Here is a 19,642-nt window from a genome sequence, read left to right as displayed (position 1 = left end):
TAGCCACGTCAGTTTATTTAGACACCATATTGTATTCCTGTGTGCTCTGTGGCTGTCTTGTATATGAGCTAACCAACAATTTTAACTTCAGGATTTTATTCCTATGCATCATATGATCAAAATCCCAAATCACATACTTGTCATTGCCAAACGTTAATGTTATCCATCCACTGCATGCTAAGAAAAGCATACTTTTAATTAGTTAGTTTCTATGTTAATACATGTTTTTATGATCAGTACAGTGAATCATAGAATCCAGTGAACATGACTATAAAGCAAACACACTGCAGAATGTAGTTGGTTGTATTATTATAGTGTATTTAGGCTACTTTTATAAATTACCCAATGGGGTCTGATTTTGTTGGGATCAAATGTCAGCTTGTTAATTAGTAAATATTGAATTTACTGCTCAGTTAAACAATTCTTCATGAGGACCTTCTTTTCCTGTTTTCTTTCTCCACCTCTTCCCTTATCCACAAGATCTGACTGTTTTTCTCAAACAAAAAACTAAATATCACCAAGCAACAATGGCTGTAAATACAAGTGAGTCAGTTCTTACAAGATGGAGCTTCTTCCCCAGCATGCACATACCTTCATTCTTTTTATCGCCAAGGCTTAAACTGAAAGCTCATTCTTTTTTCAAAGCTTTAGGCTGTTCTTATTCTTTTAAAAATGTATTATTATTAATTACTTTTACTGTATCTGCTTTTATATATGTTTTATTGTCGTTAATATGCTGCTTCTGATAATTATTAAGCACTTTGGTCAACTTTAGTTGTTTATTATTGTGCTATATAAATAAATTTGATTTGATTCTTTATAAAGAAGGGAGAAGCTATGTTAGTCCGTGTTTATGTCGGAATAATAGCTGAGTTCAAAGCAACCTTTGTCTTCTCGCTGAGTTTCCAGAGAAACTCTTTTAAATCTTATTCCTTGATTATGCAAACGTAGGTCCGGTTGGCTGTGGCTCGTGAGGGCTGAGCCGCCAGTTTCTCCGGCTGCCCGGCTCGTTACGTCACTCGGAGAGGACACGCCTTTTTGGGTGGTGACACAAGCCAGGGAGAGCGCGCGGAGGGGGAGGGGTGTCCCGTCGGCAGGCGCACAGACAGCAGGCAGCAGCTGCGGCGACAGGACCGGGTGCCGTCACTCTGCATTAAAACGCGCATATTCTGACTTTTAGACCCGAAAGACACAAGACAGCTCATCAAACGACCAGTAAAATGGTAGACCGCGAGCAACTGGTGCAGAAAGCCAGGCTGGCCGAGCAGGCGGAGAGGTATGATGATATGGCAGCTGCCATGAAGTCGGTAAGTAGACTTCCTCTACTTTTCTCCTTTCTTTCTCATCTTCTGTCACAAATAACACGTTGATAGTTGTGTGTAAATGTTAGAAATGTGTTAAAAGATGCCTGTCCACGCGCTGAGGGGGAGCAATACGCAGACAAGGGACGGTGCCCCTGTGAGAGGACGCATTTTCTCTTAAGCGGGTAACTCACATAAAATTGGTGTATGAAACTTATGATTAAAGACCGCATTTATGGGAAAGATATAACCCAGAGTGTGGTGAAGGACTGCGGTGGTAAGATTTGAGCAACATCTCTGAACAGGGCTTTAAGGCCCTCGCGGGCAATGTCCCCTTTTCACTCGTTTACACACATAATGGGGGTTTAAGATAAATGAAAATGATATAAAGTGGTTTGGTAGTAATCAATGATTTACAGTAAACCGGGATGTTTTATTGGCGGGGTGCTGCGGTTGTCTGAATGCGGACTGTTTGATCTTGGGGCGGTGCCTTTCGCCAGGCTCCTTCACACACAGCCAAGCTGCTTGGGTTTAACAGAACCGAGCATAAAGAGGCTCACAGTAACAATAGGAGGTGGACTAGTCTTTTTTATGTCTGAATTGAGTTTTCATCATAGTAAAGGCTTACAAAAGGAATCCCGTCGAAAGATGCGCATACTGCTGGAGCAGAGGGCGAACTAGGTGGTACCATGGTGATGCGAGTGACATCGTAGACTGTGCTGATGGTCGTGTTCCGGTTTACCCGACATAATGAGCCATCCATTTACTGTCAAATGCCACCTTTCTTTTGCTGGATGTGTGTGTGTGTGTGTGTGTGTGTGTGGAGGGTGGGTGGTGGAGGGGGCAAACAGGCGTTGCTGCCTCTCAATGCTGCACATTTGGCGCATTGGGTAAAAGGGCAATGTTGGCTGAAGGTTGATCGCAATCGATTTGCGCAGAAAGAGCACAAAATACAAACGTCTCAGACGTGGGTGTGTTGGTTTGGTGGACGGACAGCTTTCCAGAAGCATCTCCGTAGATGTCATATTGCAGTAAATTACTACACCCCCCCCCCCTTTTTTTTTTCCCTTTTTCCTTTTTCTATTTTTTTATCTGCACACCCGTGAGCATGACGAAGCGCTTGTATTAATCGATGCCGTGTAGCAACCGCATCCCTGCGTCCTCGACCTCTTACAGCAGGTTCCCACACAGAGGCGTGCCGCAGCATCTGCCAGGATGCAGCACAGGCCCACCCGTAGTGCACCATTTCACATGCAGTGTTTTATCACAGCTTCACTAAAGCTGCATCTCACGCCGTCATGAGTGCGTGAACACTGATGGCATAAAAATGGGAATATTGATGGCTAAAGTGAAGGAATTCTGTGTAGTAAATTAGGCCTGTGCTCTTTTATTAATAAAGAATGGACCTAACATACTTGTACATTCTCATTTATTGGCTTTTCTCACTAGTAGTGACTTTTTTATAATAATTTGAGAGTATCTTGCAGGTGGAAGTTATTTGTTTTACTTATATATAAGGATACAAAGTCTTGGTGCTTGTTTTCTTTATATTAAATTTTTTTTAAAGATAATAGACTCAGCTCTGTTTGCTCCTATAAATAAGCCACTTCTGCAATAGTCGAGAAAAGAAGTATTAGTATAAACTACATGTTACACATCAGTTTCAGCTCCAAGTGCCAACAAGTAAAGCTGTCAGAGTGTTGAAAGGACACGCTGCTGCCCAGGACAGGCCTGTAGTGGTAATACCAGCCAGGGCCAGCTCCACCCCTTTCCCCTTTTATGCCGAGTCAGAGAGACAGCTCTGCCCCTCACCCAGCCAGTCTCTCTGCAGCACTGGGCAGCAGGGTGTGTCTGCTTCCTCGCCCATCATTTCAGGGGAATCCCTTGTCACTGCAGACATGGCAATCGCTGGTTGCAAAAAGAAGACGATGAAGAAGGAAGAAGAAGAAGTTGTGGCATACTCAACCAGCTCTAAGGAACCAGGCTCTGCCAAAATGGGTGGTGTTGGTGGTATCAGCACATCAGTTATGCTTTTAGAGCACCATCAGTTATTGGAGAACAGTTCGCTGATATTGGACTAGGTGGCGTATTCATAAAGCAGCTTTAAAGCTTACAAAAAAGAATAAATAATTTGTGTTATTCGGTAGGTGTGTAACACTAAAGACATCTTTTGGCATCAGCTCACTATTAAATACAGTGCAGTAAGATTATGCTGAGGCAGCTGCAGTCACATAGACCATGATATTTAATTGTTAAAAAAAGGCCAGATCTCCAGGTCATGGGCTCTGACAGCTCCGGGTTCATGTGGGAGGACAAAACAACTCTTCCAACGCAGTATAAGCAGTAAAGCTCAGCATTGCCTGGTAGATTTCTACACCGACTGGTGAATATTCATGTATGAAGATCAGTCATAGAGTGTGCATATCAGATGAAGCTGTTACATCATACCATCCACATGGGCACAGAGCAGCAGCCCTTAGATAAAGTAATTACTCCTCCTTAAAGGCTCGGCTAAAGAACTCAATAAGATGCGGAGGAACGTTTTTATCAGTGTTTTTGTCTAATGTTTGCTACGTATCTTTTAATAATAATCATTTTCCAGCTTGAAATTTTTTGGAAAAAAAAAGATGTGATTCATTTAGACTCTTAATATTTTAGTCTTCACTCCAGCATATTAATGATAAAACCAAGAGTTTTTTTTATATAATTTCCTGGAAGTTTCATCTTGTCAACTTTCTGTGAATGATTTATTCTTCTAACGCCAGGCTTAGTCTGGGTGTTTTATTGCATCCAATGCAGGTTTGACCTGATTTATACAGGGACACTTTCTGCAGCTGTAGCTCTATAGAAAGTCAGTGTGTTAACAGCAACTTTACCAGTAACAGAAGGTTTCAGTTCATGATTTTACTGTGTCCTCTTTTTACTTTCTTTATAGATTTTTTATTATTATCTTTTTTATAGATTACACTCATTCTAGTTCTCATATTTTTATTGTTGGGGCCTGCAGAGCCGTTGCACTTTCTTACAGTTGCATTTAACCAAGTTACCCCATCTAGTGCTGCACATTTTGCTACTTTGGCTCCATAACTTGGGTTTAGCATTCAAACACCTTGTTGGAGCACTCAATTCCTTTGTATAAAGAAGTCCATATAGCCAAGGCTTCCATCATATTTAATGAGCTAAACACAAATCTTCCGTGGAAACATGTTCAATGCATTGGCAGATTTATTGTGCTGCTGCATGCATCGTTTTTGGGCTTATTAATATAGAATGGTTATGCAAGTTTTTGCTGCTCAATAAAAATATTATGAAACACATTAAAATAACAATGTCTGCAGCTAATTATCTAACCAAATTAGGCTTTAAAGCAATAAAAAACAGCTTATTTCTTTAAGTATGCTGCTTATTACTGGTTATATATCTATCTGAGTAGATGCAAATGTTGTGGATCTCTGGGCCTGTTTGGTCAGTATTAGTTATTAGTAACTACAGTATAATTCATGAAACTATGTCAGGTTGTTATTGCTACACTATCAAATCGTGCACAGTCGTGTACCAGTATAAACCACTGAAGGTTTGTCTTTCTGACATGAATCACCATCCCTGCTGTACTTTCCAACCACTGGTGCTCTGTCTGCTTATACAAAGTAAGGCTGGAAAATTAGGCTTTTTCATTTTGCTGCAAAGTTCCTAAGTTAGTGGTTTGTTAGGTCCAAGTCTGACTGAGCAGAAACTTCAGTCCCGTGTGTTCTGAGAAAGTTTCAGGATGGCTTGAAATTTGTTTAGACTAAGCGGTGAGTCACAAAAGTACTACGAAAAACGCCCACCATACCCACCCACGTACACCATCTTCCAGTTCATTTCACAGTATCTAACAGTCTTACTTAGAGTTGCAAGAGTTCATCAGCAGCTTGTTTATCTTGATGTCAGCTTTTCCTTCTGCTAACTCACTGCCACAGACACAGGGACATTAATGTGTTTGACATTAAGAGGCATTTCTCGGACACATCCACCAAAGCCTTCATCCACACTAGTTAATTGGAGCAGCTTTTTAAAATGATAAACATGGACTTTTGCTTAGGTTTTAATGAAATGTGCATTTCCCTTCCAAACAATGCAGCATTTGTACCACTGAACCATTGTGCTTTAGTACGAAAAAAGTTGGGATGCTGTGTAAAAAGTAAGCAAAAACAGAAAGCAATGATGTACAAGATATAGAAATGTTGAAATATTGAAAGTGAGATATTTGACTATTTAATGAAAAATATTAACTAATTTTAAATTAGTTGATAATAACACTTTGTGTTTTTAAGTTGGAACAGGGTCAACAAAAGGTTGGAAAAGTATTAAAAAAAAAACAGCTGGATGAACATGTTGCCAGTAATTAGGCTAACTGGCAGCAGAGGGTCGAGCAAAAGAGCACCTTAGAGAGGCAGAAACTCTCAGATGTAAAGATGGGCAGAGGTTCAGCAATCTGCCAAAAACTGTGTTTTTACAAGCTATACAGCTATTTTAAGGTTATATTGCTGAATGTAAAGTTAAGGAAACTTTCACAATATGCAGTATGTTATATGATAAACAGATTCAGAAAATCTGGAGACCAAAACCTTTTATTTTTGGGCCTACAGGCAGTGAGACATTGTACTATCCACAGATGCAGCTTATAACAAAGCAAAACAAGAAGCTAATCTGAACATGATCCCAAAGTGCTGCCATCTTCTCTGGGCTAAAGTTTGTTTTAGAGCTTTAAAGCCCAACCAAAGAAAAACGGGGATGACTTTTAATGACATGTAAAAAAATATTATTTACTGTTTTTTACTGTGTAGTTTATGCCAAAAATATTGTAGTGTGACAGGTATCCAGCTGGGGGCAGAAGACAAGTTTCAGCTTGTTTTCAACAAGGTTCTGAGCGACATTTTTACCATTAAGTGATGCAAAAGGTCTCGGAATCGGTATGTCATGTTCAATACATGTTCTGTGGTCAGTTATCAAAATTTTCATTTCTTATTTATGAGTCATCTCAGATGGAACAGAGGTGCATTGATGCTTTTTTATGTACAGAGTTGAGATCAGCATGTTTCAGAAAACCAGTGCTAATCTACCTGCAGCATCTACAACAACAACACGACCAGAAAATATTACACCAGAGTCCCAGGACTGCTGAGCAGCTCCATTCTGATAAAATAGCTTGACTTTCTTCTCTCAAAGATCCAGCAGCTGGTTTCCTCAGTTTCCAGATGTTTTCAGGCTTTTGTTAAAAAAAGAAGAGATGCTACACAGCGATAAAAACAATCCGGTTCCAACTTTCTTGAGACAAAAGTTTTCCATTATTTTTTAAATAAAAATGTCAACATTTATGTTTTAGCTTCTACTGGAATAAGATATGGGCTAATGAGATTTGTAAGGGCTTTATTCTGCTTTTATTTACATTTAGCAGCTTTTTTAGCACTAGCTTTGTAATTATAATTTTAAAAATGGTTTTAACCAGATGAAGTTTTGCTGGGATTATTTGATGATACAGTTACATATAGCTCACTGGGTGGTGGTCATTAAAGGGTTTCCTCAGGACTTTACAGTTTATTTATTTAAAACAGTGTATTTACATTGAATGTTTGCAACCAAACTGTGAAGCGGTCTGAAATAAGTCTTTTTCTTATATAAAGCTTATTATAAAGATCCAATAAGCAATATTTTAAACCTAAAAACCTCTAACTACTTTTTCATCTGTGAAGATTTAACAGGATTCGGATTCAGAAAGTAAGAACCACAGAGAACTCTACATTAAGAAGTGAAATTATCTTTTAAAAAGTTAGTACTCATAATATTCATATACAGAAATGAATAAAATCTTTAGCATAAAAGAGTAAGACAAAAAGAGTCTGTTGAAGCGTCTAGAGAAAAGTGCATCATAAATGGAAGAAGCAAAGAACGGCAGTTTTCAGTGTGTTGACCGGTTAACCGGATTCTGCTGACTTGACCTCGGTGTGCAGCTGCCAGCGTTTCCAGTTCGGATATCTGGGCCAACACTGGAGCTGACTGATGGAGGAATCTGAGGGTGAAGGAGAAAATAACAAAAACAAAAAACAAATCTGAGATTCCAAAGTCCAATGTTTGTTCCAATAAAAAGCCAAAATATTAAACTTACCTGCGCCGTATGAATGAAAAGTAGATGCGTTATCATGAGGCGATGCTTTGCTCAGCAGCTCTGTCTGCTCAGCTGTGACAAGCAGCTACATGTGCTGCTGGCTAGAAAATGTGAAGCCACGTCACGCCGTTAGTCTTGTAATCAATCTTGTGATCTCAGCGGTTTCTTCCACCATAAGTTAACATTTTGGGGTGGGGGCTAAAATGGTGGTTAAAACAGACAAACCTGATGTAGAAGAAAAGAACCGAAGAGACAAAAACCAAAGATGCACCACAGAACTTTGGCCATTTCCTCAGAGACGTGTCCCCTGGTGACGGCTAATCCATCATTCATCTGGCATCCTACCGGTGCTGTGAGCTCTCCAGCCAGTAAAACACAGTCTTGACTCTTATCTCCTGCTCCTTCCCTTTCCCCCCTTCTTTTCCTGTCGTCCTCCGATAATATATTCTTGTGTTTCTTTGCTAAATCAGCCACGGTGTGTTGATGTCCGTTTGCTAGCGTGTGATGCGGGTCGTAAAGTGAAAGTCGGTTTCAAGGTCATTCGCCGTCCCGCATAAAACAGCGGTTTCAGTCTCGGAACGTTGCTGGGCAGCAGCAGCTTCAGAAATGCACAATATATGTCACTGTGCCATCAAACAAGTCCAGAACACAAAGTTTTACAGTTAGAAAGTTTTGTAACTCATCTTTAAGGAGACTAAATGATTCGTAGTATCCTGGAGTTTGAACAAACTAAGATGATAATTGAGAGCTTCACAATGATGAGGTGCAAAGATATGCTAATATTCTGGCCGCTGTGGTGCTAAATTCTGAGTCTCCAACCTACTTTTTTCCCTTTTCAGTAAACAAACGACAAAACTTGCTAAACTAAGTGGCCGTCCCCATGGCGCCGGATTGCAGCAAAACTGCAAAAGTATTTTAGCAAACCATCCTTTCATCCCCACGAAGCAGGGATTAGCCTCCATAAAACCGACCATGTCTGAAGCAGGTACCAAGGTGGATCGGTTTGAGTCCTCCATCGTCTGCGGTACTGTGTGGACAGCGAAGCCGCACAACTAGAGGATATGACGTCAATGTGACGAACACGCGCCAATTCCCAATCCACCCCTCCTCAAGTTTTTTATGCTTCGTAGTTAAGCATTCTTCTCTTCTCTGCTTCTGATGTGAACTTCCTGCAACACACAGTGAGCCTTTATCTGCGCAGGCGTTGTTTTGCTCTAGCTTTGGAGTGTTACTCTTTATCGCCCCCCACAGCCTTGTTGATGAATATTACATCTACTGCAACACTTACATTGTCACGATGCACATTTGCATCTTAGAAACCGTATTTACACTTACAAAAGTACAATGCCAAACACTTTTACCAACGACAAAGCAACTTTACATTTACATGCAACACAAGAATCTGTGACTTTGACATTCAGAGCACTGGGCAGAAAATCACGTCATGCCAACACCGGCCGTGGACCTTCTGCACGTATTCCTTAGAAGACGAGCGAAGTCTTAAAACACTTTTATTGAAGTCTGAGTTCATTATGCAGGTACAGTAGAGCAACACATTCTGATATCAGAAATCAATGTTTTCAAGACTTTGCTCGTGTTATAGGACGTACATGCAGAGAAATGTACACTATCGCCCCCCTGTGGTCACAGATTCTGATGGGTCACAGATTTGGTGAAACACCTATCTTTGTCATTGTGTTTTGGGTAAACTTGTAAAAGTGTTTCAGCATTGTACTTTTGCAAATGTGCATCGTGACAATGGTGCAGTAGATTTAATATTGTTTTGCACTTCCCGGCCACCGTAGTTTTGTCTTGACTGTGCTCAGTTTATTAAGTACTATATGATGGCTTTTCCCTCTCAAATTATAATGATTTGCTGTAATTTTGTACTATAACTATTGTTATTTCTCTCCCACTTGAAGTGACAAAACTTTGACTCAAAATGACCCAAAATTAAACACAACATGATTTTAACTTCACATTCTCCATTTTACCCCAATGAAAAAGAACACATAATTATCTTTTTGCAGCAGATTATGTTAAAAACAAACTTTCATTAAGGCGCATATTGAAAAATGTACATACTTTAGAGATTTACTCTATGTATGAAAGATCATGGGATATCATCAGTGGACTAATTCTTTGGTTTAGGCTGTGGCTTACTCATTATTAGCCTGGGACACTCAGTAGATGTCTGGTATCATCTTCCATCAACTCAGAACTTCTTTCAGCAACATAACAGCCTCTTTTTTGTTCTGAAAGCCCCTTTTTTCCAAAACAGTTTCTATGGACCTTGGATATTTGTACCCAGTGTTTTGGTCTTGGCTGTTTGAATCTCAGCATATTGAGTGACATGAAAAAGCAAGTTTTGCTCTCCATGCTCATTTACTTCAAAGATTTAAGAAAAATATCTCCTAATTCAGCATTCAGATGAGTTTCTATTCATGAATTCATTAATTAGATATTGAGAGAGCATGATGTGGCAGCAGTTTCTGCTCAGATCCACTTCGTACAGATGGTTTAATACTGTTAAAATCATTCTGTATGGAAACACAGTCACCTCTCTGAATCAGTCAATGTGACAGTGACACATTTCCCAGAGTAATGCAGCAACGCTTCATACATAAAATTACAATGATCAGAAAGAACTCTGAAACAGATGAGGGTTTTTTTTTACAATCTTTTAATAATTTTAGCCAGGTGTTTATTGTAACACATCTTCCTGCTAAAACAACATTTTATGATTGAAGAATAGAAGCTTCTGTTGTTTTGCTGCTGTGAAAGGATTATTTGTTGAGTTTTTTTAGGTTTATTACAGACTAAATTGCCTCCTCCTCTGCAGTCTGTGACATAGTGCCAGTAAAGCAATGACACAAATCAGTACTGCTGTCATCGGTGTGGCTTTAATTTATACGCCACGAGTCCTCTGTGGCTCCAAATTTGATTTCGAAGTAAAGAATTAATAGAAAATCTGGTCTTGTACTCTATGTGAGATACTAGTAGCTGTACTGCAGGTAACAGTTAAATATTCTGTTGATTCACATCTGTTTTTTTTATTTTGCTCAGCCATTGCTGTGATTTGGGAAGTCACCTTTGAACTCTGCAGCAGAGCACATCTGTCTCTGACAGCAGCAGCTAAACTGGAAAATATGTGGGCTCTAAACAGCAGTCTTGTGCTACACAATCCTGCTTTGTGCAAAGTCTTTGCTTACTTGCTGTAATATTTAAATATTTTATGTACTTCATGCATGTAATAGAACCGTTTTTAACTTTATCTTTCAGCATACAGTGACCAGTGTTTGACATCTCCATACCAGTCCAATGCCTTTATTAGTCTTCTCTTTTTTTTTGAAAGAACACATCTTCATTTAGACACAAATAGACACTGAATCAAATCAAACTACAACCATAAACTGTAACATAGCAACGAACAGCTACCTGAGGCCTGCATGCAAACATCATCACTGAGAAACACATATGCAGCCTTGCTACACCTCCCCCTCATTCCTCTTACCACTGGGCTCTTTGGCTCTTTGTGGTTGTTTCTGCTAACTCTATTCATGCCGCTAGTGACGTCAGGTCGTCCACGGTGTCTTTGTGCTTTGCTGCCTGAAAGGGGGTTGTCACATCAGGTTAGGATAGAGGGGGGAAAGCAAATGAGCAAGATAAGACAGAGGGGAAGCGTGGAACAGAGAAAAAGGAGAGCCGTAGAACTGTGGCGGTAAATGGAGATAGAAGGCGTACATTCAGTTCTAAGCCAGCCTCCACACAGACCCTACAGGACTCGCTGTGATATTAACGGCCATGTAGTGAGATGTCATAGAGGAAGTAATCGATTGCCCTTCCCAGCCTATGTTTGTATTAACACACAGTTGTTTGGAAGTTTGACAGCCTTGTGTAAGGATGAGTCACGACAGAGCAGGCGCGATTGATGAGCTTTACGGGTAGACAGAGCTCCATTGTCATCGCTGCACCGTGGCTTCCGTCAGGCCTTTCTGCTCGCCCTGCAGCCTTCTAAAACAAAAGACAGCCATGTTTGCACAGATGAGTTGTTCAGGCCTTGTTTTTCTGACCTCTGCTGCTCCAGCACTGACCTACTCTTGCTGGTTACAAACGCTGTAGGTCAGATTCTCGTTTACCTCCAGTGTAATGTAATGAGCTGAGATAAAGAGCGCTGAGGCTGTACTTCAGAAAAACTGGGTAGGTGGGGGGACTTAACCCTTCGCTTTAAAGTCGGATTGTTACACAATCAATGCCATCTTATTGTCTGCTCGATTTCACACTTTCAATGCAAAGGTCATTTAGTTTATGACAGTGGTAATCTTTACTACATCTTGTGTAGATAAAGACAAACATGCCAACCTCTACAGATCTACTAATAACATGTCGAGCCTGCGTTATCACATCTGAGAAATGCAAAGCATAGTGATCATTTAACTAAAAATATTATAACTTTGAACTCAGAGTGGCCCTACGGAACAAAAAGTGAGATAAAAAGAGGTTTGTTTCCTCCATATGGTTTTAAAGTCCAGAGGCTGTGTAATGGTGTCTGAGAGCAAGTTCTTAAGACATACTTAAAGATGTTAGTAATGGAAAGTCATTTTAGGGCAGTAATGCACATGCTGAGATAATCCATCTCTGGTAACACTGGTCATGGTAGAAAAGGCTTTACACTGTCACGACTTGCTGCTCTCTGACTTGGTCAATCATGGTGTAAAATGAGGGTGAATGTCGAATTGTGGGTTTTGTGAACTTGTAAAGAAAAGGTAAAAACTAGGGTTATGCAATATCATGAAAGTGTGGTATTCCATTTCTGCACATATGCATGCTGGTTAGTTGTACAACCATTTTAAGTTATTCAGGCTTTGGACCGGCACACGAGGATACTGGTTTGTGCAACTTTGGGGCTGCATTGTTTTTGTTGTTAATATTACTATTAAATAAAGTCCAAATGGAAGCTGGAGGAAAGCGTCTAACTCCAACTCCGGTCTGTGAGATATTGTCCTGCTGGTTTTAGAGGTTTCCTTGCTGCAACACATCCGACTCAAATCAATGGGTCATTAGAAGACTTGTACGTTATAGAATAGAATAGAATAGAATAGAATAGAACCCAATGTAAATAATACAACAAACAAACAAGGACACTGAGGACACAGACGTTGATAAATAAAGGACATTGCAAATATAAGAGAAGTGGTCCGTCCAGGTTATGAGAGTGCAGGTCTGGCGACGGCATCGGGATAAAAGATGTCTGAGTCTGTTTGTTCTGGCTCATGTGGACCTGTAGCGCTTGACAAGGCCAACAGGTCAAAGTGAAAACTGGGGTAAGTGGTGTCCTTCATGATGTTCCTGGCCCTGCTGAGACAACAGAGGGCAGACAATGATCTTTTGTGCCATGTTTACCACCCTCTGCAACCTCCTCCTGTTGCCCCCTGTGCAACTGGAATCCCACATCATGATGACATAGGTTAGCAGTCTCTCAAAGAGGAACAGTAGAAGGTCACCAGCAGCTGTATGGGCAGATGTTCCTGGAAGTGTAGCTACTGCTGAGCCTTCTGGACCAGTGCTGTGGGGTTCACAGACCAGGAAAGGTCCACAGAGAGGTGGACGCAGAGGAACTTGAAGGACTGAACTCTCTCTAAACATTCGCCATTATAGTGGGGAGGGGGTGGCTTTGTTCCGCCTAAAAGCCAGGATGAGTTCCTTGGTTTCTGTGATGTTCAATGCGAGGCTGTTCATTGAACACCATTTACCATATAGTAGGCAAACATTTAAAACCTACAGGACAGCAGCTTACAAGGACCTCAGTTGGAGATCCCTGGTTTATAACCTACCAATTATTCTTCAGTCCCTACGTGCCACTGTGAGGCAGTGATGGAGGAGGAAATGGTTGTGGTTTAGCCATTTTGTTCTTCATCTTATCCTCAGCCATCATGATGCAGCTTTCACCACATCGTTATCCGTGTACTCTTCAAGAGCAGCTTGTGGTCGGTATCTCCAACAGAGATAGAGAGGCTCTCACAAACAAAGCAGATTTTGTAGTTGCCATGGAAACTGGAGATGGCATCATAGCCTGCTCTTTGCACTCCGTTCCCTCCCTTTTACAGTATGTCCCAGATTGACTGCTACTTTATGTACCACAAAGCACAGGGAATTACACAGGCGTGGATGTGTGTGTGTGGGTGTGTGTGTAGGAGGGAAGGAGGGGTTATGTATGCTGAGGACGTGTCCAGCAGATGAGCACGTGATTAGTCATATGTTTGCATCAGTAGAGACTGTTGTAACAACTGAAACAGAGTTTAGCTGCTGCGGTGAGTTTCCGGAGTCAAATAAAAGCAGAGCTGCTGACTCTGAATTCACCTGAAACATCATCACAGATTTTATCTTTCCACAGTGTCACTGCAGCTGAGCAAGACACTGAAGCTCACATCACTCTGGCATGTGTTTAAGACAATGCATGTGCACTTTCAGGTGATTCAACCTCAGGAGAACGCTGTAATTCCTGTCTTCTGAGCCTGTCGGGTTTCACTGACAGGGTAGAGACAGAAATATCACAACTAAGGTATGAAATTAAATTTCCATGAAATTTTCCACATATTTCAATTATTAAGATGTAGATAACAATGTGGAGATTTAGTATATTTAGAGAATTATTTTGTCAAAAGGGTGCTCAGTCAATTCAGTCCACCTCTCCCCTCTCCTAAAAAAAAAACAAAACAAAACAGGAGTAATTTTTTAAGATATTTTGTCAGCAGGAGAATAAGATCAATGTTAACCACAAGTGATAAAGAAAGAACCAAAAATGTCTCAAAATGAATAAATCCACCCAAAATGAGGGTTGAGGATTTATCTTAATGTACGAGTTCAGCGTAAAGTAACTAGCACATGGCTAATTAGCATGTGGACAAACAACAGGAAGCTATTTCTCAATAGTTATATTAGTGAGGCATTGATAAAAAAACATGCAGCTCTTTCTTTCTTAAGGAAAAAACAGGTCTTTATTGAGGCTGCACGTCTCAATGGGACTAGGCCTGTCACGATAACAAATTTAGCTGTACGATAAATTTTCTCAGAAATTATCGGGATAAACGATAATATTGCGCAAAGCGCTAATGTGTCATTTTGAGACCATTCTCAACTAATATAATGACATATGCCATAATAATGCAAGTACACATTTTCAAAGATTAATAAACTAAATAAATAAAAGCGCCTTTTCACATATGCCGGGACGCCGGCCCAAAAGTAATGCGGCCCACTGGGAATCCTCCCAAACCTCTCGATTAGCCGGCATTGCTCTTAATGTGTATTTTGTCAAATACGCTAGTATATAGGCTGACTCTATTTGCGTAATGTGCCTGCGGATTACAGGGGTTATTACGGTAGACCAGGAAGTGGGGGCTTTGTACTGACGTCGTAAGCTAGAATGTGTGTGTTCTGCTTACATGTGGGGAGCAGCGAAATGATAAAAGAGGAGGTGCTTGCATCTATTATTTCTCCATTCGACTTATTTACATATTTCAGCATGAGAATCGGAGGTTTAGCGCAAGAGCGTGAGAAGCCACTTAAATACGCAAGTCTCACGGCCATTGCGTGTTGGCAGCCCTGCAAAACAAATGCGGCTTACCGGCTCGTGCTGCAACATGCTGCTGTCAAGTATGACACCAGAGAGATCACTCCACAAGAAACCAGAGCGTTTAGTCGAAATACTCCATAGTGAAACCTATTGTCATACACAGTCTATGGTAAAGGGGGGACTAATGAAAATTATCGCGGCCGGCAAACTTATCGTGCTCTTTTTTTCTTATCGTTCAATTAATTGACTTATTGCTTATCGCGACAGGCCTAAATGGGACTACGTCATAAAGTTTAAATAAAAATAAATAAATAAATAAACAAAGTCAATTAGGCAAACACACAAGATCCAGTCAAGAAAAAACAACACAGCAACATGATTTAGTGAAACTAGTCAAACAATGCTGCATTCAATGTCAGTGTAGAACAAGATGGTGCTTTCAGTGTCATTTTAGAACAAGCACCATTTGGTAATATATGCTTATTTATCATTATCACAGGTCAGGATCTGTGATTTTCACAGCAACAAAACTAATACAAAATGGGAAAATAAACAAAAAAAAAAAAAAAATCAAAACTAAACCAAACTGAGCAGCTCACAGAGAAATGCTTTCATTTTATTGCCCCAGTATGATTAATGTTAACTTGGAGTGTTAGATTTCACCAGATCAAATCATGACTTTCTTGTCTGTAATATCTATCGCACCATGTTCATTTAAAAACTAAACATTCTTAAAAATATCACATTTTAAATCAAATGGACCCTGTGATTGGTCAGTCCTGTTGCCACTAATCTGTGATTGGCCTTAAAAAATTCCTGATCAGAGCACCCAGAATCTGGACAACTATTGCATGTACGATACAGTATTAAAATATTTGTGCAGACATGCATCTTACCTAAAGGATAAATTTTGCAGGCCAATTAATTTTCCTCTTTTACCAAAACATTGAGAACTTTTGGGGGGAACTGGGGGCCTTTTTGTTTTGTCATTGCATTTATGTTCATTTAAAACCAAATAGCTGGAAAGTATAACATTTATATTTTCTCCAACTGTACTTTGTATTTGGTGCTCATTGGCAAATGTTAGCATGGTAATTAACTAAACTAAGATTATGAACATGGGCATAAACTGTGCTTGCTAAATATGCCAATAGCAAGATTGTTAGATTTTTACCATCAGACAAAACGTAGATGTTTTACAACCCTAGAAGTAAAAACAGCTCGAGTTTTATTCTTTATCCTTTAAGAGTTGAGCACAATCTGAAGTGTTTATATACTTTTAAGGGAAACAGTATGTAGCCCAGTAAAAGCATTGTGAGGGGCTGTTCCATGTGGTTGGATGGGGCCCCCTGCTTTACTGCATGCACGGAACTGAATTCTGTGTTAAAAAAAGAAAGTAACAACAGGCTTTATCCTCAGAAAAGGTCTGTAAAGATGCCTCTGCTGAACAGTCCCAATGGGGTAAAAAGGATTAAATCCTCCAGCCAGACACAGGCCTGTCAAAACAAAACCAGCTTTCAGAGCTGCAGACAGCCAATCAGCAGTCACCTCAGAGGATGATGTCAGTGTGTCCGAGGTGTAGCTCACTCCTCTGGATTCAGGGACTGTTGTCTTGGGTCCAACTGGGTTTGTTTCAGGCTGCATTTGAGCTGTTTTTATTATATATCTATATCTATCTATCTATCTATCTATCTATCTATCTATCTATCTATATATATATATTTATATTTGTAAATAAATACATATATATGTATATATATTTTTTATTTATTTATTTATTTATTTATTTATTTATTTATTGCTTTTGTCCTCCAGATTCCTTTATCATGACATATGCATATAAATTATTAGATTTTTTTTAAATCTTTTTTTGTGTATATTTCTGTATAAAAGCTCTCAATTTTTTAATATCACTAAGACATTTTCATACATTTGACATAAATAAGACTGATAAAGCTGCATCTTCTTCTTTCTTCCTCATTTGTCCAGGTCACAGAGCTGAATGAAGCGTTATCCAACGAGGAGAGGAACCTTCTCTCTGTAGCCTACAAGAACGTAGTCGGGGCGAGGCGTTCATCTTGGCGCGTCATCTCCAGCATCGAGCAGAAGACGTCGGCTGATGGTAATGAGAAGAAGATCGAGATGGTGCGGGCCTACCGGGAAAAGATTGAGAAGGAGCTGGAGGCCGTTTGCCAGGACGTCCTCAACCTCCTCGACAACTTCCTGATCAAGAACTGCAACGAGACGCAGCACGAGAGCAAAGTGTTCTACCTGAAGATGAAGGGCGACTACTACCGCTACCTGGCTGAGGTGGCCACGGGAGAGAAGAGAGCCTCGGTGGTGGAGTCCTCAGAGAAGTCGTACAGTGAAGCCCATGAGATCAGCAAGGAGCACATGCAGCCCACCCACCCCATCCGCCTGGGGCTGGCCCTCAACTACTCCGTCTTCTACTACGAGATCCAGAATGCCCCCGAGCAGGCGTGCCACCTGGCAAAAACCGCCTTTGATGACGCCATCGCTGAGCTGGACACCCTCAACGAGGACTCCTACAAAGACTCCACTCTCATCATGCAGCTGCTACGAGACAACTTGACGCTGTGGACGAGCGACCAGCAGGACGACGAGGGAGGAGAGGGCAACAACTAGAGTCAAAAACCTCATTCTGCCAAAACAAACACAACATGCGCGCTCACAAATGATGACAAAATAATAATAGTTAAAACGTTCTTAATTTAAAAATGGGAGGGTGGGGTGGGAGCAGTGGAACATCAGCAGCCAGTTTAGCTGATGGTACTGACGCGGCTGCTGTTCTTTATTTTTCCACAAATTAATAGTGAAAAAAGTAGGAGGAGGGAAGACGAGTTTAGTTTGCGAAATAAGCTATGATTAAAAAAGAAAAAAACAAAAATAAAATAATGAAACCCCTTCTCGACAGCCTCTGCAGCATTTGCCAAAATACGACTTTAGAAGCAAAGAAGCACGCCGTTCATCACAGCGTGAATATTGGGGTGACGATGCCTTCGCACTGCACGAGACTGGTTTTAGAGCAAATGAAGCTGAGCTGTCTTAACGTCATCGGCGAGGGATGATGCGTTCAGGAATCCAGTTTCGATGCTTGAGCAGTGGTGGAAAAAAAATTACGTAACCTTGAATGTCATGGGCTTTTTGCTTGGTGAGAGAGAAAGAAGAGAGTGAGAGCGAGTGTGAGAGCAGACGGGTTCCGGAGATGAAGGCAGGCTCAGACAGGTGTAGGACTTCATCGCGTTACTTCAACAAAACCGTACAGGCATCTTTAGTTGCACCGCACCCATGATCGTCGAGTGAGAAGCAGGTTGTCTCTGTGGTTGAAGATAACATGAAAAAACAAAGCGTTTTTTTATTTGCTTTGTGTCAGGTGTGTGTCCGGCTCAGTCACACAGTCATACTGTAACTAAAAATGCAAACTCATAAAGTAAACTTAGTGCAGCTTGTCCCTCTCATGTGCTGATGTGCTTTCTTAAATAAATTAACTGTTTTTGGACACCTAATTCTTATTGTCAGTATTGTCATTAGTGTATCAACCTCTATTTGGCTCCTTATGTTTGTGGGAAACAATTTGATCCAGGTAGATAAATAAAAACTGGCATTTTTAAAAAAAATGTGGTGACTGAAAATTACTCTCCAGGTAACACTAACTCTAAAAACAGTCAACAGGATCTCTGGAAAAGGCACCTGTAACCACACACCTGAATGATGAAGCAAGGATAATTTGTTAACAGAGCACATGCAATGTTAAAGTGAAAGCTGTACAAGCAGATTTGAGGTTTGTGGATTTACTTTGTCTTCAGTTTCTTCTTGGTCAAGGAAATGCACTTGCCTAGTATACTGTCTCTTCAGTGTAAGATGAAAACTGCTCCAATATTCTCCATAATACAATATTGTGCATGCTGGTGATGTATTTATAACGTAGCTTCAATTTATTAACTTATACTGTAGATGTTATGTATTCATATGAACATGGAGTTATTAGACCTTAATCATATTTTTTCTATTTATTTCTTTTTATTGCAATTGTTAGCTAGACCTTATTTTAATCTGTGTTTTCTTTACTCCATTTGCTGAAGTACGCTATACCAAAACAAGTGATTGTTAACAATAAATTGATCTGTTATGGACTTCATTATGGTGATATGCATTTCTTGATAAGGGGGACTTGAACTGAAGATTAGCCTGCAGTGCTTACCTTTATGCCTTGTTGTGCATCATTGACAGATACAGTAATGTGAAAAAGAAAGTACAAGATTTTAAACATTAGAACATGATAAAAATTCAGCTGGGCCCTTAAATTAAAAGACAAAAACAACACAAGATATTAAAGCCACGTCATAAAGTAACGCAAACTAAGCTCTAAATAAAATCAGATTACAATGATTTGTAAATCATATAAACCCATATTTTATTCTGAGTAGAACATGAACAACATATCAAATGCTGAAACTGGGACTATTTACCATTTCATGGAAAATATTAGCTCATTTTGAATTTGATGGCTGCAATGCATCTTAAAATAGTTGGATAAGGGGCAGTAAAATGCTGAAAAAGTAACTACTACTCAAGAAGCACTGAAATAATTAGGGTAAT

The 19,642-nt window shown here is 40.2% G+C and overlaps 1 protein-coding gene across 1 annotated transcript; it reads left to right on the top strand.

Annotated features, from left to right (window-relative positions):
- The first annotated feature begins 1,068 nt into the window (after positions 1-1,068).
- Positions 1,069-17,761, top strand: ywhag1 (3-monooxygenase/tryptophan 5-monooxygenase activation protein, gamma polypeptide 1). The gene is made up of 2 exons (XM_042009186.1): positions 1,069-1,307; positions 17,012-17,761. Exons 1-2 carry the CDS (start codon positions 1,221-1,223, stop codon positions 17,666-17,668), a joined length of 744 nt encoding a protein of 247 aa, XP_041865120.1. The 5' UTR covers positions 1,069-1,220; the 3' UTR covers positions 17,669-17,761.
- Positions 17,762-19,642: the final 1,881 nt, after the last annotated feature.

This window comes from Melanotaenia boesemani, chromosome 15 (assembly GCF_017639745.1).
Source record: "Melanotaenia boesemani isolate fMelBoe1 chromosome 15, fMelBoe1.pri, whole genome shotgun sequence".
Lineage (NCBI taxonomy): Eukaryota > Metazoa > Chordata > Actinopteri > Atheriniformes > Melanotaeniidae > Melanotaenia > Melanotaenia boesemani.
The sequence above is the reverse complement of the archived record's forward strand: the minus strand, read 5'-3'. Positions and strand labels throughout refer to the sequence as shown.

Excerpts from the sequence above, each read along its gene's own strand:
- ywhag1 (XM_042009186.1), top strand. The coding sequence starts at position 1,221 with ATGGTAGACCGCGAGCAACTGGTGCAGAAAGCCAGGCTGGCCGAGCAG. Across the intron at positions 1,308-17,011 it reads TGGCAGCTGCCATGAAGTCG|GTCACAGAGCTGAATGAAGC; the intron begins GTAAGTAGACTT and ends TCATTTGTCCAG.